This window comes from Cygnus olor, chromosome 4, assembly GCF_009769625.2.
Source record: "Cygnus olor isolate bCygOlo1 chromosome 4, bCygOlo1.pri.v2, whole genome shotgun sequence".
NCBI lineage: Eukaryota > Metazoa > Chordata > Aves > Anseriformes > Anatidae > Cygnus > Cygnus olor.
In genome coordinates this window covers 54,186,553-54,214,511 of record NC_049172.1, presented here as the reverse complement: position 1 = coordinate 54,214,511, position 27,959 = coordinate 54,186,553, and the positions used below count along the sequence as shown (strand labels likewise).

The 27,959-nt window shown below is 42.1% G+C and overlaps 1 protein-coding gene across 16 annotated transcripts in view; it reads left to right on the top strand.

The window, feature by feature from the left end:
- The window catches only part of TBC1D1 (TBC1 domain family member 1), a 117,223-nt gene that overhangs the window by 35,520 nt on the left and 53,744 nt on the right, over positions 1-27,959 (top strand). For 15 of the 16 annotated variants that reach the window (XM_040556741.1, XM_040556746.1, XM_040556744.1 and 12 more), the window contains 5 exons: positions 17,633-18,166; positions 21,831-21,920; positions 24,992-25,096; positions 25,504-25,636; positions 27,073-27,164. In XM_040556741.1, coding sequence (XP_040412675.1) covers positions 17,633-18,166; positions 21,831-21,920; positions 24,992-25,096; positions 25,504-25,636; positions 27,073-27,164 — 954 coding nt within the window. Of the gene's footprint in view, positions 1-3,903; positions 3,931-17,632; positions 18,167-21,830; positions 21,921-24,991; positions 25,097-25,503; positions 25,637-27,072; positions 27,165-27,959 lie in introns of those variants that run through there. The other variant, XM_040556756.1, reaches the window with a different exon arrangement.

Sequence of the window (27,959 nt, the reverse complement as noted above, 5' to 3'; positions counted from 1 at the left end):
TAACCAAAGATACTTCAGTCTTTATATTTATATTTAGTTCACTGCAATAACTGCTATAAAACATAAATAATTTTGAAGTCAAAAACCCAAAACTTTCCATCTGCAAATAAAAAATATATGGAAATGCGGGGTTTAGCAATTTATGGTGTACTTGCATACCATTAATTCATCAAAAAGAGATAATAGTACAGAGATAGTTGCTAAGAGCTTTTTTATTTGGTTTAATTGTATTTAATACAGTATTAGTTTAAGTAAGAAAAAAAAACAACTTTAGCGTTAGTTATCTACAATTCCGGCTTCATTTTATAATGCAAATTTCTATTCATAATCTACCTGACAGAGTCACAATTAAGAAATGATCACTGAAGAAATAAAGAAAGAAACTGTTCTTGGCATAATAAATTGTATAGAAAGAGAATTTGAGTAAATGCGTTGTCAGCTAGTTAAGCAATTTATGCATAGTGTCTTTCTAGTTACAAAGAAGTGCTGTATATTATATAAAAGCTGTGTTTAGCTTCAGCTTGTTTTGCCTGCAGGATTATAAACCAACAAGGTACAATTAAGTAAGCTAATATAAAATGCAAAGCAAGGTTGGTTACGTGATCTGAATCAAGGTTTTTTTCTACAATGATTTTGGTGGCGCGGATCGATCAACCCCTGTTGGCTGTCTCTGCAGCTCCATCCCCTTCCAGCCTGCAGGACGGCAGGTTTCTCACCGTCCCCGAGGGGGAACGGGCTGCAGCAGGGCTTCACTGCAGCCCCAAGTACTTTCGAGAATGGGCCACCAAGCCAGCAAAGAAAGCACGTTGGCATTGCAGGGTGGGTTTGCCACACAGCTGTCCCCATGTGGTTTGGCTAAATCTTGCACCTTTGACTGACAAGCTGATCGCTTGGATTTCTTCTGTACCAAAGAATGGCTTCTGGAGTATGTTCACAATAGATGCTCTCATATTCCCAATAGCAAAGCAAGAAGTAGTTTTCTCAAGGACTGCTGAGGCAGAATCACCTGGGATCTTTCTTCAGTGTAGGAAGTACACAAAGCATTAGGAAAGAAAACTTACACGCTACTCAGGGCAGCAGTGCTTGGATACCTGGCTAGCATTACTCAAGTAAGATAATAAGACTGGAAATGCAACTTATTTTTCTTGGAATCCTCAGATAATTCAATATGCTGTAGTGGAAGTGATTTTGCTCATGTTTTGCCATTCTTTCTATTATTTTCTAAATAACCGAGTGCCTAATAGACCTCTGGAGGAGGATGCGTGGGAGTAACCATCTACTTCTTAGCTTAGGTCAGAAGCTGCAAATGCAGTTCATTTGCCTTCTGGAAGAGAATGAGAAGGAATAAGAGACTGAAAATCAGGAAGTGCAAGAAATCCCTCCCCTTCCTTTTTTCCTTTTTATTCTGAAAGGCCTATCTTGTCTCTTTTCCTGGTCTGTTTTAGGGTATATCATACTCACATGTGGGTGTGTTTTGTTATAACTGTACTGACTTGTGTCTTTCCTTTATTCCCCACTGCTTCCAGTCAAGTGGAGGACCTGTGGGCATCTTTAATCCCTCAGTGAATGGCTTGTGTTTTAGCCAAATGGATCAGGATTTGTTCTCACAAGGAGCCCTGATAACTGATCATTTTAACACTATCTAAAGCTTAGTAAACTTTGAAGTTTATTAAGCCTGTCTTAGTTTTAAGTCCGTCTTACTTGTAAGATGGTAAATTAGTTGGGGAGGTGAATCAATGGTGTTTGTATCCTTTGGTGTACATCCTTGTTTGTGCTAGTGCAGTTACCCCCATAACCCTGTTTCTAAATAAATTCAGACACTTGTACGCTGAATCATGGATCAGGGAGTTAATTGGGAATTAGTGTCAAGGAAGATTTGGGGATGAGCGGGGAAGAAACGCTCAAATGCTGTAGTTTCTCTTGTAGAAGAAACTTCCCCGAAGCCTTTAATGTGGTGTGGAGAGCCAGAGGGACAGGCCCTCACTTGTCTCCCGTGCCAGATGCCTGCGACACAGAAAAGAGAAACTTGAGATTTCTGCAGGAGCTGCATTTCTGTGCCCGAGTTCACACAGTGCCCTTGCCGGCGACTACAGGACTGCTGCTTGGTGTATTTCTCCAGGTCAGGTTTTTTTTTTTGGAGGGGGGGGAATGTTGTCACCGACTGACAGCGTTCACATGAGCACCAATCCTCGCCAAAGGCTGAGCGTTTCGCAGGCACGCCGCTTTCTGTATGCCAGTCACTCCCCGCCTTGCCCGCGGGTCTCGGCGATGACTGAGGAACACACGCTCAGCATCCCAATGAAGTGGGTCCCGCGGTGACGCCGCTCCCTTACTCAGCAGTTACACAGCTCTCTTTGGAGCTGCTCCGCTTCTGTGCTCCCTCTTCCCATTTCTTTCTCTGGACACGGTCCGAACTACACCTGCTTCGCTTACACGTCCCCGGTTCCCTGGGAGAAGCGCAGGATGCAGGCAGGCTCACACTGCTTTTACGGGGCTCTACGATGCTGTATGGCAGCGTCCTCTGCCTCCGTAAGGTGCACGAAGGGTGCTTAAGAAGGAGCAGGTCTCTCTAGAGTGAAATTCCTGGTCATGTAGATTTCAGCTCACAAAGGCTTTTCTGTTGAATCATTTATGCCTTTCCGAATTAATTTCTTATGAGCATCTACTTTCAGGTTCATGTTGACCTTCAGATTTCTTAATAAGCCAAGGCTGACGAGGCTGCTTAGCTTGCTGTTTTACACAGGTCCTGCCCTCCACAATTCAAACCAGAACTTTTATTAGACTCCAGTTGAAAGTTGTTTGCTTTTCTTCGCTGAAAAGCTCCCTGGCAATCAGAGCTATTAGCTGTCTTCACGTGGTAAACATGTTTTGGGCCAAACCAATAGCAAAAATACCGGTAGGTCCTGCAGGATCAGGGAGGGTTCCTGGTCTCATCAGAGACTGAGAGTGCAACTAAGTTTGGGGGTTTTCTATATGTATATGTGGCATGGCAGTTTACCTTTGGTTTACACGTGATGATCTAAAATACTGCCTGAAATCATAGCCTGCTTTTCTGGAAGGCTGATATAATGAAACAGTCTGTAGGTGCAATAGAAGTGTTTCTGAGAACGTGAAAGCAGCAGTTTGACTCTGGGTTCCCCAAACAGAAATATCCATAAGGGAAAAGTTGGGCAAAACACCACTTTGTTCAGAGATCAGCTCACGGAGCTGCAGGACAGTTCCAGTTTGCACGGCTTTCCAGTAGCCAGCATGGATGCGAGGAATGGGGCCCGTCTCAGGTATTGTTGGCATGTTGACCTTTGACTGCTGCTGTGTGAGAATCTCAGGCCTGAAGAAGTTCTCCAGAGTTTCTGGGGTTTAGACTACTTCTTTAGTCTGTCACAAAGTGGAGCACTGTGGAGAGAGACTGTAAAAGCATGCATCTCCTTCCATCCTCAGGGCAGCATGCACATGAGCCTGTGTGCGTGGATGGTGCCGTTCAAAAAAAATAAATAAATAAATTACGTGAATTTTGGCTGAAATACCTGGAAGCTTCTCCCCAGTTTGAAAGTTGCTGGCTTTGGACATGGGAATGCTTTTCTTAGTGCCTTTTACAGCATCATCACAGGATTTTTTTTTTTTTTTTTCCGGGGGGGATCTTTGATATGCAGTAACCAAACAGGATTTTCAGGTACAGGTACCCTGAGAAACTGCAGGTCTCAGGAGAACAGGCATGGTTATACAGGCACACTCCCAACTACTGAAAATGGGAAAGATGAGCTAAATGAAGCAGCCCCCCCCCTTTTTTGTGTTGTTTTTTTTTTTTTTTTGAGTGTGTGTGTGTTTATTTCCAGGAGCTCTGTAACCAGATGTCTTACTCTTCCTAGATCCAATAACAGCTGCCTCTCTACATTTACAGGACCCTTGGCCTGGTGCTATAGTACCAAAGAGGTGAGCTCACTGAAGCTGTTGTCATGGACATTTGGATGGCTAGCACTTTCCTCTAAATGTTTCATGCTGTTTTTGTTTCTTCGGACTTCTTTATAGCTTCCAATCTCCCTACAGGCAAGCCGTGGAAAAGGAGATTTGGTAGAAGTGCTTTGGAGTTTTAGGCGATGATGTGCAAGGAGTCTGTCTTTAAAACTCTGTCAGTAGTTACCCAGCACCTGAACCAAAAATCCATGCTGGAATTTTGGAATGAGGATAAATCCCAGTGGAACACAGCCTGTAGGATTTAGCATTTTGTGGCAGCGACTGACATTTTCACTTGGTGTATAGCTGGGGGAGGCTGACTTGTGTGGACTTCAGAAACATTTTTATTTGAAAACACAGTTTAGGGAGCTCATGCTACATTTAGTGGGTGAATCACAGAGTCATATACAAAACTATCTATTGTAGGCTGTTGTAATTCAGGCAGCATTTTGTCAGTTCGGTGTTTTTAAAGATTCGATAATGCTTTCACACATGTTTAAAAGAATCAACACAAGAGCCCAGTCCATGTGAGTATTAGGTGGGGCTGAAATACCAGCAGTCCCCAGTGCTGACATCATGCTTTGGGGAAAGAAAGACACATACATGGAAGCTTTCCTTAAAATCTTGTCTTCTTTCCCTTACTGCTTTCCTTCAGCTATTCTCATAGAGCATCGCCCTTGTGTTCCCCCTCCAGCTTTTTGTGGGGACCCTCAAAGTCTGTGACGTCTGTTTTAGAAACGTTGAATACTCACCACTCCCTTTTGGATTTCCTCTGTAAGTATTTAAATATAGAATATTTTGGAAATACCATGAAGGTCAGAATTCCCTCGCTGTGAAAGGGGTGTAACCGGTGAGTTGTCCAGCTTAGCTGAAGTTCAGTGCTCGGTAGTCGTCCACCTGCCTTACCGTTTTCTAATGGAACCCAGCTGTAACTTGCGGTGAAGAGAGGAATACGAACAAAAAAGGAATAATGGAAAATTTACTCTTGGAAGAAACTAGTGGGTTTAAAATAGCAGTCTCATAACCCTGAAAAGAGAACAGGATCAGAATTTGTGTGCATCGTTACGATTTGTGGCTCAGTAAAGTATGATGTAGATCAGATTTGGTATTTATACAATACTAATGCAAATAAGTAGCAGGAGCTCCAGAAATGCTTATGGTGATGGGCCAGCATATATTGTTGAATATCTTTGTTTAAACTCTTATCAGTACATCTTTTTTATTGATTATGGTTCTCCCTTATCTTGCACTGTCATGTGGACACTTGGTTTGGAAAGGCACCTTGGTAGCTCTGTGTGGTGACTTCTGGTTATCTCGGTTCCCATCAGCGCAGCTAGCTTGCTCTGACTACAGTGATGGAAGAACATCGTTGATTCTCGAGATATTTGCTAAAATGTTAATCTTCTGTTTTCAAACAAATGAGTTGGGTGCTGTGGTGTGTCTTTTCCACACTGTGGTTTTTCTTTTTTTTTTTTTTTTTCCTGCATTGCTTTCTGACACAGAAACAAGAAGACTCACAGTAACTAATCTCCCTGAATTTCGTCTCTTGCTGTTTATTCATTGCATAATTACTTATTGCATAAATAGTATTTCCAAACTCCTGTCAAGCATCATGTAGGACTGGATGCTGGTTCAGTGTCGTTAGGACAGCTATCTGAAGAGACCAGATGATGCAGGTAAATGACCTGCCTTGCAGCTTCAGAGGATTGTTGATGATACTGTGTGATGGCTAACGGAGAAAGAACAGGAGGATGGATTTCAGCTGTTACGCTTCAATTACTGGAGCCTTCCTAGATGAGCTGCTTCTGAGCTCATTCAGCGGTGCCTGCATAGGCCAGGCAATAGTGCTGAACTGAGGTGATCGAAAGAAAGTTGTTGGCACAGGCTTCAGGTCTAGAGCTCTGTCCTTGTAGGCCTGTAGTGAGTTTGGTATGGGACATCGACATTCTTGTTGGAGTTCTAGGCAGCGGGGAGAATCATTTTCATGATCTGGAAGCATTGCTAAAATTGCTCCTGGATTCTTTTCTAGGGTGACACCTTGGCTTGTCCTTGGGGTGGCTTTCAGGAGTGATCCCTTAGCTGCATTTGTCCTGGTGGTGCCTTTTATCCATGTTTTGGCAACTCTCGTCTGTGTAGGACAGAATGTGAAGCTTTATCTAAAAAGGACAGTGACATCTATGATCTGTGTTTTGTCTTGGGTCATGCAAATTCACTTCTGACTGTCAACACGGGGAGCAGGCTTGGCTGACCTGCAGCAGTTAAAAGAGACCAGCCAGTGGAGATGTCAGCCTCTAAATGAAGAAATGAGGTCTGATTAACCGCCAGAAGCACAGGCAAGTGACAGTAGGTGTGAAGTAGTGCGGTGCGGGGTGGTCTGCTAGACTTGGGATGCTTGGTTTTAGCTGTGTTCCTACAACCCATGATGACATTTGCAGTGAAATGCTGTCTTGCAGACAGTCTGTAATTAAACAGCACACTTTCCACGCTGATCATCTTCCTCTGAATAAAACATTAAATATCTTCTTCAGACATCTAGCATCCCATCTCTTTTTTTTTTTTACTTGCTTCACTTTGCTAGCATACTTACATACTTGATATGGACATAATAGGCTTCTTACAGTGACTTTCAAAGGTACTTCAAGTAAGAGTTTATGGAACAAGTACTCTACAGTAAAGACACATTATTCCAAGCTTTTTTTCCCCAAGATTTTTGTCAAATCTGGATATGAGATGAAAAACAGGTTACAGAAAAGTTTTTGCCTACTTTAAAAGATACAGCTGTCTTAAAATTTTAACAGGAGGGAAGAGGCAGTCTCTAATTTGTCTTTTATCAGCAGGAATTGGAAGCACTTGCTTTTTAGGACAATGATCCTTGACTCTTGGGAGGAAAAATTGGCAAATGCCCCTAATGTGATCTGGCTATATCTTAATGGAGGGGACGTTGAGTAAACAGTTTGCTCTTCCCATTACTTTCCTAAGGATGTTCTGGAGTTACAGGAAGCTGTCACTGCGATCTTGGGCAGCAGTGTGCTTTGGAGTGTCCTTGATAACAGTTTAGAAACTATTTTCAGGAGAGTTAGAACCACGACCTATCCTGTTGCAGCTAAATTTCTTACAAAAAAAAAAAAAGCTGAATTATTTTCATTCAAATTATGTAATAAATGCTTTAGTTCAAGTGCCTATAATGAATAATGGGAGGTCAGTGAGCTTTCTATGAGTTGTTTCAAAAATCAAAGCACGGCTTAATTCTGTAGGTTGTTAACAATTTTTCTGTATGTTCTCTAAATAATAAGGGTCTTGATACGGGCTGTGGGTTACACTCAGGTGTATGTTTGTATTGTTCTTGTATTGTTTGTATTGTATGTTGTATTGTTCTTCCTCCTCTTCCATTACACTGAATGCACTGTGCCTTAGGAATGCCTGGAAAAATCAGCAGCATTAACTTTAATCTTCAGATTAACCTCTGTTAGTTCTGTGAAGTATCCTGCTTTTCCTAAGACGACCACCTAGGTAGGAAGCAAAGGCTGGCAAACACCCAGTTTCAGTTCATATTTTCAAATGAAGTTAATTTTCCTAAATAAATACAATATTATTTGGGGTGATTTAGAGTGTATTTTAGGAAAAAATGAATACTAACAGCTAGTGTCAAGTATATATGTGGGTTTCATGGAACTATACAGTTCCATGATGATAAGTTCTGGTAATGTCTGTAACTTGTCTTCAGAGATCACTAACTTGTCACATGAGAAGGTGATGTAAATTCTGCTTTCCCCATCTGGAAGTTGGTACTTTTCAAGGCATTAACTTTTGTGAAGTGGGATGTTTGTGGGAAGTTTAACTGTTATGTTGCAGTCCTGTCCATCTGTAAGCTGACCTGAGGCCTGAGGCAGGTGAGATCTGTTACTACACGACACAGCTGCAGATCCTTGCTCCTCCGAGAGCAAATGGATTCACTTGCCTGTTAAACCTACCAGGCAGGCAGAGTGCTGGAAAAAAGCTAAGTGTTTTCTGCACTCTGGTTCCCTTGGGACCTCCACGTAGTTCTAGGGAGAAAGACTGTGGAGCTGTCTCATCCCTCGAGAGGCCTTCCTGTGTTCTCAGGGTAAGAGATGGTGTTGTGCTCCGTTGCAGGTAGAGCTGACTTACACACCAGGTCAGTCAAAGGCACTCATAGGCTTTCCTCCCTCCCTCCCCAGTGACAATTTCAAAAGAAAAATCCACAGGAGGTGGATTTTTGACACTCACTTGGGTCAGCTGTCCGAAAAGGTTGTATCAGAAATAACCTCGGTTGTAATGAGGGCACACGTCACGACTTGGATTTTCCTCCCCTCTCGTTTGAAGTTGGGTATTGCTTTTCAAAAAAAAGACAGACCAATTTAAGGCTTTTTATCATTTGAAATTTGTTTTGCTAGCTCCTGTTTTGCCAGTTGTCCCTATGTAAACTGTGATAAAAGCTTTGAGAGCAAAGGAGATGGGGAGAGACCCTGGCTTCTATTATGAAATCGGAATTTAATCTGATATTTTTTGTTCCCAAAATGTTCTTAGTAACTCATTTCCTGTTCTAAACGCTGTTGTTGCCTTTCAGTTTAAAAAACAAAACTACACCCCAACAACAAAACCTGTCCCAAAAGCTTTCGAATGTCATTGCTGTCTCTTCCCATTTATATCCATGTAATAGGATTCCTCTTGTTCCCTTCCCTTAGCCTCCAACTCTGCCCCAGGCCTGTCTCAACCCTGTAAAAGGAGCTGCTTGCAATACCAAAGAGCAAAAAGGGATTTAATATCTGTTCATAATGAATGAGCGCAGAGGTTTCTAGCTATTGCTTTACAACTGTTACTGCCTCCACATTAAGCAGTCACCTCGTAAAATGTGAGCCAGGAATCCTTCAGGTATGCCCAGTAATCATTGTTACGTCTTCAAGTGCCGTTTTCATTTGTGAAACTGTACAGAAGGAAAACTTTGAAACAAATGATGGAGAAGGTAACACTGTGAAGATGTTCACCTGTCACTTGAAATACCCGTTGACTTGCTTTATTTCACATTTGTTGCTTAAAAGTTGTGGTATTGAACGGAGGGGGGATGGAGCTGTACAAGATGAAAAGAAATGGTTTGGATAGCAAGCAGAGAGAGGGGCAGGGGAAGAATTACTACCTTGTAATAAGCCCTCTGGGTATGGAGTAAATTATACCACCAGGCTTCTCAGAAGCGGATTTTGCAGGAATGCCTCCTTCAGAGCCAGTCAGGTGGCTCTGCGTTCAAAGCTGCACTGAAGCCCCACAGGGGCGTTCCATCAGCTGCAGTTTATTTTTGATCGTGCTTTTTCCTGGGGAGGGGTCCCAAAAATAAGCAGCGATCCGGGACACGGTGGCTTATTTGTGGCAAGTTGCCAGGTTTTGTCGTATTTGGGGCTTTAGGGAAGGTACGTCTTGAAAGCATGTAAATAAAACGTCAAAGTGTGTCAGCAACGTGAGGCATCTCTCCTGGGGAGGAAACACCACCACAAAATAGAGTAGTCCAGCTTCGCTGGAACATCAAGTACAATTATGTTCTATTTCTGAGCTTGGTTACAATAATTTATAAAAGCTTTCTGCAAATATTATTTTTTTAGAAAGGAGAGATCATCTTTTTGTGCCTGTTTAAGTTGCATGGAGTGTTTTCCAACTCACATTGCTTTGGAAATGATTACACTTTTTGCTTTGGTCTGAGGATTTGTGAGGAAGTTCCTCAAGCTATTTGTCTGTAATAAAGGAGCGTGGTGGTGTGGGAGCAGCGTGCTGTACTAGGAGCATCAGCCTGCGGTGCTCAGCAGGTTTGTGACTTGTGGGAAGTATGGTCACCTTTGACTTTTTATGATAACGTGTAAACTGTAAGAGCGCACACGGACTACCTGGAGCTGCTCTCACGGTGCGTACTGTGTCATTCCCTTCAGACGGTGCTGCTAGTGCCACTCAGCCACCAGGCTCCAAGTCAAAAAGAACTGGATTCACACAGATGACCGCACACAGAACATCCTTGGAATTTGAGTGCACTCTTGTTTATCAGCTTCCTGCACGTCCCTGCAGAACTGGAGTCTCAGCCCCATCACCCTCACTTATCCCATTCTCTGTATAGTGCCCATTCGAACCCTAACAAAGCAAACCGCACCTGCAAGCAGACATGCGGTATGATCACTTCTCCTTTCCTAGGCCTGGGGTGATATTATTCAGCTTAATGAATTATTTCAACTTACTGAGGTTGAAAAGCCATCTCTGTCATGCAGTCAGGTCTGGTTCCGCAGCCTTCCTGAGTTGCTGTGTGGGCAGCCCAGCTGTTGACTCTCCTGGCTGCTTCTCACAGCCTCTGGTCGTGCTCCAAGTTGTTCTCTTTCGAGATATCTACAAGTTGTCTGGCTACATGAGACACCTAATGTGTATTAGGTACTATAAAGAGAAATCATGCTGCCTATTATTATTATTGGTTTTCCCTTCTGCTTTGAACCCATGCAGTTTTGGTGGTGGTGGGTAGTAGGACTGTGAGATAGACCAACACATGTGGATGGTGAAGCTGCTGAAATAACTGAATAAAATTTCACCACCACCAAAAGCTGAACAGTGTGGGTACAGCAGCAAAGCTTTGGGTCGTACACATTGAGATGCGAAGTGATGGAGCAAAGGTGAGCTGCCTCTCCATGCACCCACCGACCTGAATGCTTAGAGAGCCTGGTACGAGTCTTACTTGGATTCGAAGTGTGGTGCATTCATTATGCACAGAAAACAAATGGATGGGAGCTTGGAAAGCATCGTCATGATCCAGGGAATGGAGGAACTGTAAACTTTCCGCCTCTCTTTCTGAATTAAATCTTGGTTTGAAAGAATTCCGTGGGAGGAGTAAAAGTCAACAAGTAGCACAGGAAGGAAACTAGTAATTACAGTATTGTTGAAAGAACTGTTGATTAGGAATCAAGGGGTGAAAATTTGGAAAACAAGAATTGCAGTTAATGACTGGAGAAAGTCAGTAATATCTAGGAGGCCGTAGAGCAGTTTCCAGGCAAGATAATCAAAGAAAACCCTGTGACTACACTTAAGGTAAGACCTGAATACAAAAGGTCTTCCACCGAAATGGAAATGAACTTGAGAAGATTGTTACTCTTTTCTACCTTTAATTTATACTGATGTCAAAGCGTAAGGAAATTCTCTTGCTTTGAAGACATCCTTTTTTCTCTTTCAGTGACAGATTAAAGACTGGGTTTGTGCTGTATGTATTTAGTTCATTTTTTGGTTAAGCTAGGAGGTGAGGCTTCTCACGAAGGAAATCTCAGCTGGCTGTGGCTTGACGTCCTTCTGGAAGGAGCAGGTTTCCCATTGGGAACAGGAGGCTGTGGGGTGTGTGCTGTTGGGGCTGTGTGGAACTGGGTGTGATGCTGAGCCATCTGATCAGGTTTGAAGTTGGATCTAACTTGAAAGTTTGCCCTGCTTTGTGTGTAGGGTGGTTGCACCTTCAGAGGTCGCTTCCAAATTAAATTTCTTTGTGATTCTACTCCTGTGCAGTCTCAACTTTTTTTGGAAAACATCCCAATGAGATCTATAGATTTAAAGGCATTAGATCTAAAAATGCTAAGCTTTGCATTCCCTTGAACGGAAAAAACTGTTCAGAAAAGGTTGTTGACCACAAGTGTGGGTTTAGGGAGTGGTACGGTTGGAAATGTTGATCTGTTTTATTACTACGCAGTTGTTTTGCTGAAGTGTGCTGAAAACAGACCTGCTGTTTTTCAGTAAACATCACTCCTCAAATCGAAGATTCCGCGTGGTCTTTTAAAAATGCAGATAAATACTTTGTTATATCATCTTTTTGTACGTGTTGTGTGTCTCTCAAGAATGATTTTGCTTTCTTCAGTTCCACCACTCCACAAAGTACTCCATGCTAATAAACGCAGTACTGGTGACAAGCATTGCTATAGGTCCTGATACAACTGGATGGCTTCTCCAAAAATATTTCGCCATGGACCATGTTTCTCTTGTAGCAGTACTCGTTAATAAAATAGAGAGGGAATGGCATTAGCAGCAAACAATGTGTTAGACTTCTTGACGTATTTTATTGAGCCTGCTGTGGACAGAAGAGCAGGCAAGTAAATACCCTTAAAATAATTCAGATAGTTTGTCCTGGGATGCTTGAGTAGGCAGGCAAAGCTTGCTTAAGGAAAACATTGACTCATTTCAAGAGCTTTGTGCAAGATTGTTAAAGGTCTATTCCAGCCACTGCGATGTGCTATCTTCTGAGGTTCAACTCAAGATCTTATCGCAGTGATTTTTGGTCTGCAAGAGTTTACGTAGTGTATTACATAAAATCAGTTCCTGACAGCACAGGTCTTTATTTTAAACAAAACCACTTACTCCCTTGAAATAGTTAAGCCTGTGCTTGAGTCCTTCACTGACCCGAAGCATTTTGGAGGGACCGGTACCTCCGTACTTATGAGGACTTTGCCACATCTAAAAACATCCCACTTTTTTTGCCCTGAGTCCTCACCAGTTGATGTGTTTGATGGCTCCTCTTCTGTGGCACGCTTTGCCTGTGTGCCTACTGCATGTTAAAGAAGCAGGGAACCTTTTTTTAGTCTAGTATACCAAAAGGCAGCTGTTGCAGTCAGCTGTTACTGGTCCTTCTTCATTAAAATAGTTTCTTACTCTTTCTCAAATCCACTGACAGGCTAAAGGCATTTCGTGTCTTTTTGTATGCTAGTATGTGAATTTGCAGGGTGATGTCTGGTTGCAAGTGTGAGCTTCTCTTGCAGGGAAGTGAAGGGAAGGAGCTGCTTCCTGTTCTCCAGCTGCACCAAACCTGTGCATGCTTACAAACGATTGCCTCTTCTCCTGATTTCATGTGTGGTGCAGAAGCTGTAGCTGTTAGCCTGGTATCAGACCAACATGCATCAGGAAGTTCTGGGTGGTGGTTTGTGTTCTGCTTCCTTACCCAAGGATGAAGTCACAAGAGTACTCAGCATTACGGAAAATAAGCATTCTAATCATAGCAGAAGTAACATGGTATACTTAGTTGTAGTGGTTATAAGTACGTCTTTTTCAATTAAGTTTCAATTGTATCTTCAATTCACCAGTCCTATTTGGCCCAGAGGGAGCGATGAGAAGGTCGTGTTCTGTGTTTGGTAAGTTTTGTTGTTGCTTAGTCTGTTGTTCTCTGCTTACATTTGTGGGTTTAAGGAAATAATTTTAGGTCATAAATATTTTTAGGGGAATAATTTTAGTTTTTCTGTTTACAGAAATAATCTTTACCCACTAATTACATATTTATACTGAGAAACAAGTCAGAAAACACACAAAAATAGAAGTATTCCAGAAAACAGAATTTGTACAGCAGGAAGAAGTCATGGATGTATGCAGTAGGCTTGCCCCACTGCCTTATGTGAGTTAGATCAGCAGGCACAGTTACTCGTGCCTACGAAGATGTTGGTACCTCAATCACCACGCTGAGGTAGGAAGGGACCTCTGGGGGACACCTTATTCAGCAGGGCCACCTAGAGTGTGCTGCTCGGGGCCGTGTCCAGGCAGGTTGAGTCTCTCCAGGACTGGAGACTCTGCAACCTCCCTGGGTAACTTGTGCCAGTGTCTGGGCAGCCTTACAATTAAAGAGATTTTCTTTCTTATGTTCAGGTAGAATTTCCTGCATTGCCTCTTTTCCTTTCACAGAGCACCATGAGAAGAGGTGGGCTTTTCTTGGAGGGGATGATCCTTGAAAATCAACCAGCAATCCTAGATCCCTCTTCTTTGTGTGGCCATATCCCGGGGACTTCTTCCACTCAGATCCACGAACTAGCCAAGCTCTGCTCTCCTCAAGTTCAGGGCTGTGATCATGCTCTCTGCCCTGTTTCGTAAGGTGGTCATTGTGGTGAAGGTTGCTCCTAAACTTCACATCCCCAGCTGGTTTTTCATTTTTATCAAGTAACAAGCCCAGCAGTGCGCCTTCCCTCCTTAGCTCCTGCATCACCTCTGTTGGGGGCTATCATCAGCATGTTCCAGATACCTCCTGGCCTGCTTCTGGCTTGCTCTGTTGCCCTCTGAGCAGATACCAGGCTGGTTAAAATCACCAGGAGGGCCAGTGCCTCTGAACGAGAGTCTGCTCCCTGCAGTCCAAAGAAGGCCTCATTTGCTAATTCTCAGCTGTAGGTGCTCAACTGGCTCCACAGGCTGGGCTCCAGGCCTCCCTGCTGCTCGCAGGCATCCAGGGCACTCCCCTCCTCACCATCCTGGCTGGCCTCTCCTCAAGAACCTGTTTCTGGCCTATGCTGCATGCCCACAGAGTGAGCCTGGGTCCTTGCTGGCATCAGGTTCTTCACAAATAGAGAGATGGGAATGCAAAAGCACAGGGAGCGCTCAAAGCTTGTTTTAAGCTTGTATTAGCTTCATGCATTTTAAAAGTAAGTGTCTAGAGAGAGGTAGAAAGGTAGTAAGAATAGCTGCTCTGAGCTAACTCTTGCAATAGATGGGCCTTTAATCCTAATTCCTGGACAAATAGAAGAGGTTAGGCAAAAAAGTTGTCTCCTGTTTAATCTTTTTCACACCTCTTTCTACAAAGATGAAAAAGTGAATCTAGCAGGACTCGTGTACTTTATTCTTCAAACTACTTCAGCAGTTACAGCAGCGTGCAGCTCTCTGCGGAGCACTGTTGCAACCATTGTGGCCACCAACTGAAAAAGGCCATTGGTGGAGGCGGTGAAGTGTGAGGGGAATGTCTGAAATAGGATAGGAATGACCTGGAAATCTCCAGCCCAGTGGTACTGAGCCACCACCCCACCACGCAGCTTCTGGCTCAGGTAGAGTTACGGTGCGCCTGCAGGTAGAGGTGCTTGAACCACAGGGAGAGCCACCAACAGTGGTAGACTACTCTGCATGAGCTGCATGGGTGCTTCTGTAGCTTGCACAGCAAAAATATCATATATGTATGTGTATATATATATGATAATATAAGTATATATATGTAATATTTTAATTTTATTTTAAACTTTAAATTTATATATATATATAAAATTTATATTTTATATAAAACAGATGTATATATCTGCTTCCTGCTGGTGAAGATAGGCTTGTACCCCCAAACTACCAGGAAAATGTCCCTCTCCACAGATGGAAGTTCTTCCATCCCCTGTATCATCCCTGGTGTAAGAACTGGCAATCCTTTTGTTTTGTAAAGAAGCCCTATTCTTCCAATTTCTGTTACTATGTGTAGGCTTGGATTACTGTTTACAAAACTCCAAGCAACATTACCTTAATTCAGTAGCAATTTGGGCTCTGCTGCTTTTTGATGCAGATCAAAGAGACAAAACCTGATATGATTTAAATTTGGATTAATTGCTGGAGGTTTGGAAGAGGTGTGGTTACTGTTAGCTGAATGGCGTGCTCCTTAATCTGGAAAAATCCCAGCTGTGGTTAATGAGCATTTGCCAGGATAGAGCCTGGTAGTTTATTGTGATAATTCCAAAGAGCTTTATTTATACATTTCAGATTTCTTTCCTTTTGTTTTTGTTTTTATTTATTTATTTATTCATTGAATGTTTACGTGATTCTCACGTAGTCAGCACCCAGGTCTGTTTGCTGAGGGAGCCAGGGCCAGAGGGAGCTGAGCAGCACCTGTGTTCCTGCTCTCCAGATACCTGCGTAAAGGGCCCGGAGTGGTACAGGAAGGTGAAAAGAGCACAAACGTTGGTCAAGCCAAGAACAGTTCCACGGGAAAATGTACTTTGTTCTTCTCTTATTCATCGTAGCACCGTGTCTTGATTGATGAAGAGGTTAACATTTAATGTACATAACGGTCAGAGGAAAGGAAGGTGGTGGCTTGCTGCTTCTGCTGTAGCAATATCCGTTACCTAATCAGAAGTAATAAAAATATATTAATAGATTGTGAAGTTGTTTAGGTGAATAAGCAAGAACAGCGGAGTCCATGGTTTTCATTAAGCATGGCCTAGAAGCCAGCTGGTCCTTATAAGTGACGTATTTCTCTTCACACATGCTAAGGCTTGAATTAAATAAATACTCCCCTTTGTTTTCATCAACAGGCCCACTAAATCTCTTCGGACATGAAGTTTACTTACTGCAAAGTAATTCTGAGGGATGTAGTCTCTAACTAAAGTCCAAGGTGTTTGATAACAAAACTATTGAAGAAACCAAATTCAATAGGAGCACATCTGTGGTGGATCCCAAACGCGCAGCCTGGGCCTCGCCTCAGCTCCAACCCTTGCAGCAGCTGCAAACTCTCCTTACAACCCACAGCACAGGCTGTGCCAGGGGAGCTTCATCCCTGCCAAGATCGTGGCAGGCTGGCGCTCTTGGCTTGGATGGCACGAGCCCTTTCCAGGACCTGCCTCCCTTCTTCGCTGTGGTCGCTGCAACCTCGTCAAGGGCAGAGCTGGGATCCCAGGGTAGCTGGGGAGGGTGGCTGCCTGTAGCTGGTGAGCCCAGGCACTTCCATCAGGGTCAGATGTGTCTATTGGAAAATGCTAAGGCAGCTGCAGCTTGAAGTATGGCTAGAATCGAGTCGTCTGCTTCGCCCTCATCCTGACGTGTTAGGTGACTAAGAACTGTGTGAAGGAGTATCAGGTAAATACAACTGAGGTGAGCTTTGGGCTGACCGTGGAGCAAATACATACTATTTGAGGTAATAAAGGTTCTATAACGAACCTTAAAGGTATTTTTTTACTTTCTTCTTGTATGTGATTTAAAAACAGTGAGGCAGGAAGCTGCCTGAATCAGGGCTTTCCGGCTGCTAAGTGCCACCGCTGGGAGCAGGCTTCTGAAGTCATGACACTTACCTTCCCAGTCGGCTTGGCTGTGCGATCAGCTGGTGGCTCAGGGGTGAGGTAATGCTTCCTGAGCCACGCGGGGTGTTCTGTCGTCTCTTACTGGTTGTTTGAAACCTGCTAGCTGTATGTGTGTGTGCATTTCCTTGTCTAGAAAAAGCATCATGCGGAGGTCTCTGTGCATTCCCAGAGTACATTCAGTTTTTGCTGTGTAACCTTTTTCTTCCTCTCCAAGTTCTTTGCTGTTTTCTCTGGTTTACCTACATTTTTGTGTAGTGTTTAGCTAGTAGGTGGCCTTGGAAACATCTGAAGAAGATGGAGCTTGTGCCTCCAAAGCATTCTGTAGGTTCAGGGCTGCCTTCGCTCTTAGGGTTTTGGTCTGTGGCTCCCTTACCGCCTTCTGTACTGTCTGCAGCCAAACTCTTGTGAAGTAAGCTATTGATTCTCGATGGAGGAAATTTGTTCTGTCAGGGAACTGACACACTTAGCATGACTTGTTCTCAGAGTAATTCAGGGGAATTAAAAAGCTGGCAGAATTATCTGCTGTAACCATAAATTGTGGCCCCGTGGCAGCAGCACATGCTGCAGGAGAACCTTTATCTATGAGGTGAATCACAGCAGTGCAGTGTAACCAAGCACTGGCAAAGCTCTTCTGATGACATGTTGATGATGCTGGACCTCCTGACGAGGAAGCAAATGAGCAATTTACCTAGTCAGTGTTTAACGTATTAAAACATAGGTCTGTTGGAGAAATACGAGATCCCTTCAGCTGGTCTTTCAGAAAATGAAAACAAATCAGCCATGCAAGAAAAATAACAGCAGGGAGCACCTCTGAGTGTTGCAGCTTGTTTGTTTTAAAGCACCAGATGCTAATTTTGTTTATTTTCCCCCTCTTCTAGGTGCCTGAGATTATAAGCTCGATTCGACAAGCTGGAAAAATTGCTCGTCAGGAAGAGTTTCAGAATAATCTCTCAGATGTTGAAGACCCTTTTGCCAAAAAGTTTGAGGTGCTGTTCTGTGGACGTGTGACTGTAGCACATAAAAACGCACCCCCAGCACTCATAGATGAATGCATTGAGAAATTTAATCATGCGAGTTGTACAAAAAACTCAGACTTTAGCTCATCGTCCCAACAAAATGAAACTGCCAATAACTCTGGAGGCTTCTCTTTCAGCAGCAAATTTCGGTCTGTCTTCCAGCCCTTGATGGGTGAAGAGGAGGAGAAGAGGCCAATTAGGAAATCCTTTTCTCAGCCTGGGCTTCGTTCGTTAGCTTTTAAGAAGGATTTTCAAGAGGGAAGCCATAGGAGTAACAGCTTTGTCAGGTCTTTCGAAGAAGATGCAGTTTCACTGAACCTAAAAAGTCAACTTATCTATGGACACAGTGTTGTGCAGCCAACAGACATTGCAGAAAACCGGACGATGTTGTTTACGGTAAAGCAAGATTTTGCATCTATTGGTGATGGTGTTTTCACGTCTTGGAGTTCGGAATGGCAAACGCCAAAGCAGATTTTCAGATGGATAGCAGTTGCTTCTTTAATAACTTAATTGCAATTACCAGAGCTTAACTTAAACTCGCCTACTTCTTTATAAAGTATTACCAGTCAGTATAAATTGTTTGATGTAGTCAAATTAAGGTTATGCTAAATAGTTTAAAACAGCATTATCCAAATCACTGGGCTTCTAAAGACAGCTTTTAGCAAATTAGTTGCTAGTTACACAATTGCAACATGGTGCGTATAATTACACTAGCTAGTAACAGAAGAAATAAATTTCCTGGTGAACAATTTGCCTTTAACTAGAGCAGAAGGACCAAACCATGATGTGAGCTAGTGGTATTTATGTCCCCTGATAAGCAAGTTTATTTTTATTCAGCTGTCAACACGTCTGTGTAGTGATAGAGCAGTGCAGTAACTCCCTTTGCTACTCCATGCCTGCCTCCACTCCTGTCCTGCTTTTGTGTGGCTGGCAATGCTCTTGCCTTGATGGGTAAGCAGCAAAAATATTTTTTGAAGACCTCAGAAAGAAGTACAAAATCATAGAATGGTTTGGGTTGGAAGGGACCTTAAAGATCACCTGGTTCCAACCCCCTGCCATGGGCAGGGACACCTCCCACCAGACCAGGTTGCCCAGGAGCCCATCCAGCCTGGCCTTGAACACTGCCAGGGATGGGGCATCCACAGCTTCTCTGGGCAACCTGTGACAGTACAAAATTTCTTCCTTACATCTAATCTAAATCTCTCTTCTTTTAGTTCAAAGCCATTACCCCTTGTCCTATCACTCCACTCCCTGACAGAGCCCCTGCCCAGCTTTCCTGTAGGCCCTTTTAGGTACTGGAAAGCTGCTGTAAGGTCTCCCTGGAGCCTTCTCTTCAGACTGAACAACCCCAACTCCCTCAGCTCTTTGTAGGAGAGGTGCTCCAGCCCCTTGATCGTCTTTGTGGCCCCTCTCCGCACTCATTCTTATAGGTCCATGTCTTGTGCTGGGGGCCCAGCCAGAGCTGAACGCAGGGCTCCAGGTGGGGTCTCACAAGGGCAGAGCAGAGGGGGACAATCACCTCCCTCACCCTGCTGGCCACACTGCCTTTGATGCAGCCCAGGATACGGTTGGCTTTCTGGACTGCAGGCGCGCATTGCCAGCTCGTGCTGAGCTTCTCATCAGCCAGCACCCCCAGATCCTTCTCAGGGCTGCTCTCCGTCCACCTCTGCACAGCCTGTGCTTGTGCTTGGGGTTGCCCCAGCCCAGATACAGGACCTTGCACTTGAAGTAAGGTTTATGTTATTTGCTCCGTGTTATATTTCATAATATCTTACAGAAAAACCTGGAGCTGACAGGACAATAGCTGGCTATTATAAGGAAATCTCAGATCTGTCAGCTGCTCTTGGGGCTGGGAGTTTTTAGAGACAGTAACGGAGTGGAGTAGATGTGGTTACAGCATTTTTTTTTGGAGGGGAGAAAGAGTTGTGCTGCTTTAACAAGAATCACTGAATTGTTACACCTGTTGTTTTTTTTTGTTTTTTTTTTTTTTTAAAAAAAAGGAACACAGTGAGCGGTACAGTTAGCTATACCTGGTTAAAAACTTCTGTTTGGTTGTGGCAGGCTGGCAACAGAGAGTGAGATGGAAGAAGGTGGAGAGAAATAATTTCATCTTTACCTTGTTCCCCTGAGCAGGTATTTCACATGGAAAATATAAATGCCCTTTGTAATAAAGCCTAATCTTTAAATAAATCCTGATTCCATTATTAATTCATATGCATATACTGGAGATGGACACGCTTAAGTCCAGACCCAGCGTACTGCAGCAGGTACCTTTTTATTTTATATAAAACCAGCATCTCTCAGGGAGGCGTGCAGCTCCAGCTTGAATGCAACGTCAGTCACCTACCGATAGGCTCACTTCCAAATTCTGCAGCTCTGCTGATCTGCCTTTCTACTTCGGGTTGTATTTTTTGCCTGGAAATACAGTGTTTAATACCCACAGTTGCTTTCTGTTGCCATTCAGCCATGCTGAGCTTAGCTGACAGTAAGGAAGTGAAGTAACCGTGGTTTGTGACTCTGGTGGCCCCAACCTCGTGGCATAGCCGAGTTGTGGGCAGGCAGCCCCCGTGGTCATCAGGTTCTGAATCAACGTACACCGTGCACAGGTTTCCACCTTTGCTTATCAGTTTGTGTGTGGCTGTGTATGAAATGCTCAAGAGTAACTTCTTATCCAGAGGAGCAAAATAGCAAAATTTTCTGAGTTGAAGAGATTTGGATTTTCCCCAAGACTGCAGGAGAGGCCGGTGTATGAGGTCTGAAAAACTTCAGATAAGTTATCTGCTGACGCTGCTGACCTGGTTCAGACAGTCTGGATTTTTAATCTCATCCTGAAGAACTGCTTTCCTAGCCAATTTCTTAGGTTTTTGTTTGCTTTTCTTTTTGAGGTTTTTTTCCCGGGTGTTTTGGTTGCTGGTTTTGTCGTGTTCAGCTGGCTTCAAATGCTTTCTGCTGCCCTGTGACCAAGTATGAAAGGCATGCGTGGGGCTGAGCTAAGAGCGAGCCTCTTAGGAAGGGAGCAGGGGGAGGCTGCTGAGTGGGTGTGAGTAGGAATAACCCCCACAACAGCGGCCCTGGGGGCACTAGGAGCAAAGTGGGAAAATGGTTGTGGCTAGCTGGAGTGAAGGAGGAGGTGGAAGGTGAATGCACAGGGCTGTTTTTGACGCAGAGAAGTGGCACATCTCACTCTTAACCTTTTCCACACAGGATTCTCCCCCCACCCCTTAAGAAGCTCTGGGTGTCTTGGTGACACTGATCTTCTGGCGGGTGTGCATTGTGATTTGGTGGTGGTTGAAGCTCCAGCAAGCTTGTCTCAGTCAAACTTGTGAATGGATCCAGATTCTGCCCATCTTCCCTAAAATCTAATGTAAGACTTACCCTTAGCAGGCTTTCAGATGTGCTGGGAACTGCGAGGAATCTAAACATATCTGCGGAAATGTTACAGAGATGTTGCCACCAGCTGAGAAATCAAAACCAATAGTTTCACCTTAAAAACAGTCCTCACCTATCAGAAGTTCACATCAGCTCTTGGGGCACTGCTGTACAAATGGCCTCCAGATGAAATTAAGTTAGAAAATACACTCCAGTAAGCTTGTTCTTATAGTTTGAGATAAAGCCTTTAAATTAAATGCTATGAGCATCTTAATAAAGTACGGGTAGAGAGAATACACTTAAATTTAAATTTTGGGACAGTTTCATTAAGTAGCTTTTCACAGTAGCTTTTGGGAATACAGTGTGTGTCAAGCCTGTTGAAAGTAAGAAAAGAGTGTGAATGTTTTCTCGGTGTAAAATTAATTACTTGTGGTATAATATTACACATATGTAGTAAAACCCTTCTCAACTTCATGTCTCAAATGTGAAACTAAATCGCGGTTCAGTAACATGCAGTGCTCTGAACACTAAACCAATGCTGTTTAATTCTCTCTTTGTCCAGTAATAATACACGAATTGGTTTAAAAATACAGATAGAAGACTGTTTGAGATTTTGTCCAGGAAACATTTTTGCAGTGAGACAAATGTAAGTGTAATGTTACTTGTTATCTTGTTATTCTGTTTTTTTTAGATTGGCCAGTCTGAAGTTTACCTTATCAGTCCTGACACTAAAAAAGTAGCAATTGAAAAAAGCTTTAAAGAAATATCCTTTTGTTCTCAGGTAAGATTGGGAGTGCATTTTTTCTTAAGACAAAAATATATGTATATACATGTATATGTTCTTCACTTGTGAATGTTCATGTATTTCTTTCTCCCAGCTTTTCGAATGGATTCTTACCCAAGTGGTTTCAGTAATTGCTATTGACAAACAAGTTGCTGGTTAATCAGTAATTCTGTAAAACCGTCATTCTTCCCTCGTGCTTTGCATTGTAACTTCTGAGATAAAGGCTCACTTCCTTGACTGGTGAATGTATGATACGAGCTAGAAGAAATAACATCATTTCTGGTTTGAAACTTCAGCAGGCGTGATTCACAGTTGTGCAAATGTATCAGGGTATTTTTCAAGGAGTGATCCTGAAAGGGAATAAACAATGTGCAAGAGTTATCTGAAAAACACTTCTAAAAGATGTATGTTTTTCAAGACTGTGAGTTGCACGTGTGTAAAAGACAACTGTCATTGCAGCTGTTCATAAAGACATTTCCTAGAGTTTAATTCATTAAACGAGGATAGATTCCTTAGGGAACATTTAATTCCTTTAAAACCTCTTGTGGATTGTTTTAGTTTAAAGCCCTGAGAAATTAACACGAACTGCAGTTATGTAAATGGATATACATTTATTGAGAAATGGGTGTTTCCACTAGCTTAACTAAAAGTTCACCTTCAATTAAACCAGCTCAGTCTTGTTTGTACTGTGGGTCTCAGGAGGGAGTAAGACCTAGTGTACTGAGATGTAAATCTTGCCACTCTTTCTAGCACCGTTTTGCACTTGCTTACTTGTACAGTGGAATTCTATTCAGTGCATCACAGGCTCCGGTCTGAATAATATTGGGGTAAGCCTAGAAAAATAGAGAAAAAATGCAATAGGTTTAATTAGCAATTTTTAAATGTAGGGATTATGATTTGCTATTATTCTCTTCGCCCTTTTTGTTTTGAGACTGATTTATTTTTTTTACCTGATGAGGATTGCTTTCATCATTAAACATGCATGTACTTATTCTGAAAATGGCAGAGTAAACATCACTAGTTTGCATGATGTCAGATCAAGAGCTTTGAAGAGAGCTCCTTGATCACAGAACAATCTTTATCCCCACATCCCCTTAGGCAGGAGGTAGTTGAGTAGACTTTGTGCCCTGCCCTGCAGGCTCCCGTGCTCTGCAGAGCAGTAGGAGGCAGACTCTGATCGAGTCTCCCCTCGTGCCTGAAGGAAGTGTTGCTGGGCAGATCTTGTCAGCTGGGAGAGTAGTGGGGTAGGGGTTCAGGCCCAAGGGCTTTTACCCCAAGTATGTAAACTTCAGAAGACTCACCAGAACCAGCTTGCAAATTTATCTTGATTGTACAAGAACTTCAATTAATCTTTTCTTGGAGGCACTGGAAATAAGTTATAGGGGAAATCAGAATCAGTACTTAACTTCCAGAATGCCCGATCTGTCAGATACTGGAAATGGTAGGAAGAAGTACGTCATCCTGGGGCAGTGTCAGCATTAGCTACACAAACAGCTAAGTGTGTGATCACTCCTGGTGCCTTGCAGTTCTGAGAGTAGGGCCGTGATCCCAGGTGGGCTCCCTCCACTCTTGCAGTTGGGTTTGCAGGAAAAGAAACATGGACAGGGGAGTCCATGAAGGGGCACAGGCGTGTTCTGAGCATGTCTCTGATGTGGGTGATGGAGGAAAACAGTCTGCAGGTTGTATCAGCCTGTTTGTGCATCGTCACAGAACTGCCTCCCAAAATGCTTTAGCCTGGGTGCCCAGTGGAGCTAGAGGTGGAGAAGCTGAGGACTTCACATCATTTCAGTGTCCTTTTGATTTGCTTGTTCTCATGATACACCGTGCCTGATGGTTGTCTGTGTAATTAAGCCTTTGTTGTCTACGTATAGAAGGCACGCTTTGAGAAACTGGGTATCTCCATATGTGTCAAACTATTTTCCTTTATTCAGCTGGCATGCTTTGAAGGTTTATTGTTAGTATTTCAAACAATTTATTGTTAGAACAACATTGTTTGGGTTACTTCAGGATACTTGATGCTATTACATATTCTTTTTTAGGCCACCCACCCATTCTGTTATATGGAAGTGTTCTCATTTTATGCTGTTTTAATGCTTTTTTGTTATTACTATTTTTTCTTTGTGATAAAATGATGAAGAGAATATTCAATGATTCCTGCTGCATTAACAGGGAAACAGTGGGGGGAGAAGTCCTGGAGCCATCTTCAGATTATGAAACATGATTGTGACTTTGATTTAACAATAAATTAGAAATTTCAGTGAAGTTTAAACAGTTTATTGCCTCACTTTAATATGGTTGTGCCATGACAGCTACAAGGTAGCAAAAGGGTGCTGAGTGTAACTGAATTTGTATACATAGGTTCTACTATTGTGTGTGTAATTCAACATCATAAGTTTTTACCACAAATTGTGCACTGAGGAGACATGCACAGGTATGACCTAATTCTGCTCATCTGAAAGTCTCTTCATAAAAGAAAATATTCCAGCAATTGAATAAATTCAGAGTTTTGCTAGGAGGTAATGCTTATCTATTGTCGCAAGTAGATCGTGCCTGACTTTTGCATGCATTTTAGGAGCAATGCTTCCACGAGTGATCTTTAATATATTATAACCATTTTCATTTTTAAACAGACAGGCTTTTCTTGAGATTCAAAAAAAAATCAGTTTTCACAGATGCTTTGATTTGCTCTTACAAATCTAAAACAATTGTGTGACCACTTAAGCAAAAGGCAAGAAAAAGAGCGACCTTGCTTTCCCTGCTGTTTCCAATATTGAGTAAAATACCACTCAATATGTCTTTCTTCATCTCTGTGTTTTCCAATGGATCTATAATACCTCTTCTTTAAAAACAAAACGAACTCTGGCTAAAATGAAACTTAAAATATTCACGAAATAGTAAATTCAATAAGAGAATCATTATTTTAATGGCCAGATGATTTTAAGGTAGCTGTACCATAGATATGTGATGTCGTGCTGTTGGGCCTTTCATGCTTTTGTTATAGAAAAAAATACAGGTACAAAACATTTAATGTAAATGAGACTGCTTCATTACTGCTATTTTTATGCTAGGGAATCAGACATGTGGATCACTTTGGATTCATCTGCAGAGAGTCTTCAGAAAATGGCGGCTTCCACTTCGTTTGCTATGTGTTTCAGTGTACAGATGAAGCATTGGTAAGTAAAAGAAAGGGCTAATGTAATCTTCTGTTCAGTTCTCTGTATTTTGCTGAATGTTTTCTGCCCTAGGACTGCACTATTGTGCTGTGGGTCAAGCCAGTGCCTCACAACTACAGGAGATTTTTTTTTTCTTTTTATCATACATAAGAAAAGGTTTCTAGATAGAAGTAATATCTTTTACTAGACCACGAAAATAAAAATGGTTGGCCTGGAAGAGATATGACTTCATGATAAGCGTTGTCTTGCGTGTGCAAGAAACAGCACAGCAACAGCTCTTCTTTTTTAACATAAACACCTTCCCAGACACGTGACAGTGTCATTCTGAATGACTGTTTTTGTGTTAAGGAAAACAGAAGCTCTACGGATAAGTGAAATTCTGTTCTTTAGCACTCTGTTCTTTTCAGGTTGATGAAATCATGATGACATTGAAACAGGCTTTCACTGTAGCTGCTGTGCAACAGACTTCCAAGGCCCAGCCCCAGCTCTGCGAAGGATGTCCTATGCAAAGCTTGCATAAACTCTGTGAAAAGATAGAAGGTGAGGTTCAAAGAATTTTCTGGTCAAATATCTTTTTAACAATTTTATTGATGGGCAATATTACATGTGGGTCTGAAAGGGAAGGAATGCTCAAATAGAACTTGGGATGTGGGAAGTAGTTTGAATGCCGGTCTCTTCTATTAAGAGGACTGCAATATAAAGTAATCTAGAAGCTAATAAGAATTTTCAAACAAAATCTAAGCTCCCTTCTTGTGTTTCAGTTTATTTTTGAAAAATATTTGTTTAAATATACTTGAATTACAGCTAGCCTGACTCTGTTAGCCATTTAAATACAGAGAATTGTAGATACTGAACTTCTTAACAATATACGCAATACCAATGACCTGCTGTCCTATTGATCCCAGTTAGACAGTGGTATTACATTGCCTCTAAACATGAACCAGCAAGATTTCAGTATGCATGTTTATGTTGATCTGTGCTCCCTCATTTAAATGGAGTAGTTAAAACTGTAGTTGTGGCCTAGAAAACATGCTCAAGACAAAAAAAAAAAAAAAAAAAGTTTGCATTTCAGCAAATCTCACAGTTAGGTTTTACTCCAATAAGCTAAATCTGTGATGTGACAAGCTGTTGTTGGGCTTTAATTACACCAGACATCACTTAAATGAACAAAACTTCTCTAGTATTAACTTGATGAAACTGGAGAACTTTCAAAACTACTTTTTGCTTTGTTTTGCCCTTCAGTTAGTGATAATTTTTGGGAAAGTTCTTCAAGGCAAAAGAATCGTAATGTCTTTAATCGTACCATCCGGTTAATCAAATCAGATGAAAGAGAAATGCCAGATGATGCCAAGAAAGTTAAGTACAAAATACCATTGATGGTTTGCTGTTTTTCCACAGAAAATAGAGAGAAGCAACTTAATCCAGGATGAGAGCAGAAAAAAATAATCTGAATGAGAGGGCAGTCAGCTTTAGATTGTCAGTAAATCTTTTAGTGAATTTCTCCTTTGCCTCTTGCTAACATGCAATAGATCTGCTATTTTAAGGAGAGGCCAAGGCATACAAACTGTAGGAAATCAATAGAAAATATATTTGTACCACAAACAAAGTCCAAGCAGTTACTGCATCAAACACCAGCAAAGTAGTCTGCTAAAATGCTGTAATGTAGATTGTGGATTTATTTTATTTTGTGTGATGATGGAATCTTCTAGATAGCTAAGAATATAATCCTGGTCTGTGCTCAGTAAATCTGCTTGTTGCAAAGAGTTCATGTCCCTCATTTTAAAGACGAGAGTTCAGCAGTAGCTTTAAATTAACCTACGCTTTTTTCGGATGCCCTGTTATGAAATCAAGGCAAAGGGTCAGCTCAAATAACTGGTACTGATGAGCTTTAGCTTACATTTTGTGCATATTTATGCAGTTGATTAATTCTGACTAATTTGACCCCATGATTTGTTCTTTTTTGTTCTTTATGTTAGGGCTATCCCCTTTTAAGACTAAACTAGAACTACAAAAGCATCTAACAACACTAAATAGCCAGGAGCAAGCCTCTGTTTTTGAAGAGGTTAAGGTAAGCTCTATGTCTCCTACAAGGTTTTAACTCAATTAATGTTTTTTGCTAACGTTACTGTGAAGCTCCACATTTTTTTGTGAATTATTCATTAACTTTATATCATAGGCTATTAATCACCTTGTGCTTTAATTTCTGTATCATTTTTTGATATATTTTGCTCTTGAAAAGGGCTTATTTTACTCATTTTTCTTCCCCTAATATTTTTTTTCCATGAAAACAAATAGTCTTCCTCTCTGAGGAGGACTGCATACAGACTTTTTGTGGGTGAAGGCAGTAACTTGTACTTTGAGAATGTTCAACTGTTACTTTGAATGAAACAAATGAGTGTAACATTCCCAAATTGTAAAATGTCCTGCCTGAAAGTTAACCTGGGTCTTAATACTTGTCAAACTAACTAAAAAAAAAAAAAATTTGTCTTTCGATGCTCTGAATGAAACACAGGTTAGCATGAAGGAAAGCATAGTTGGATTTAAGGCAGATGATGACCATTGAAGGCAATGTCATTGGGTTTGGCACATTAGTAAAGATTAGGAAACTTCAGACTTATTTTTTTTTTAAATAACGTTTCCTTCCTCTCTTGAGTCATTTCAGTCTCCCTCTTTGCTTCCGTGTGGCGATTTATCATCTAGGACCAAATTTGGAAATTGCTCTATGGGAGTGATTCCATGACCTAAGTAATTTTTTAGTATATAGCAGCTAGCTGGCACTGTTGCCTTTTTTGTAGTCTGTACACATTTTAATGGTCTAAAGCTTCTAGTAGTTACAGGAAATGAATGTAACTGTTAATGCTTC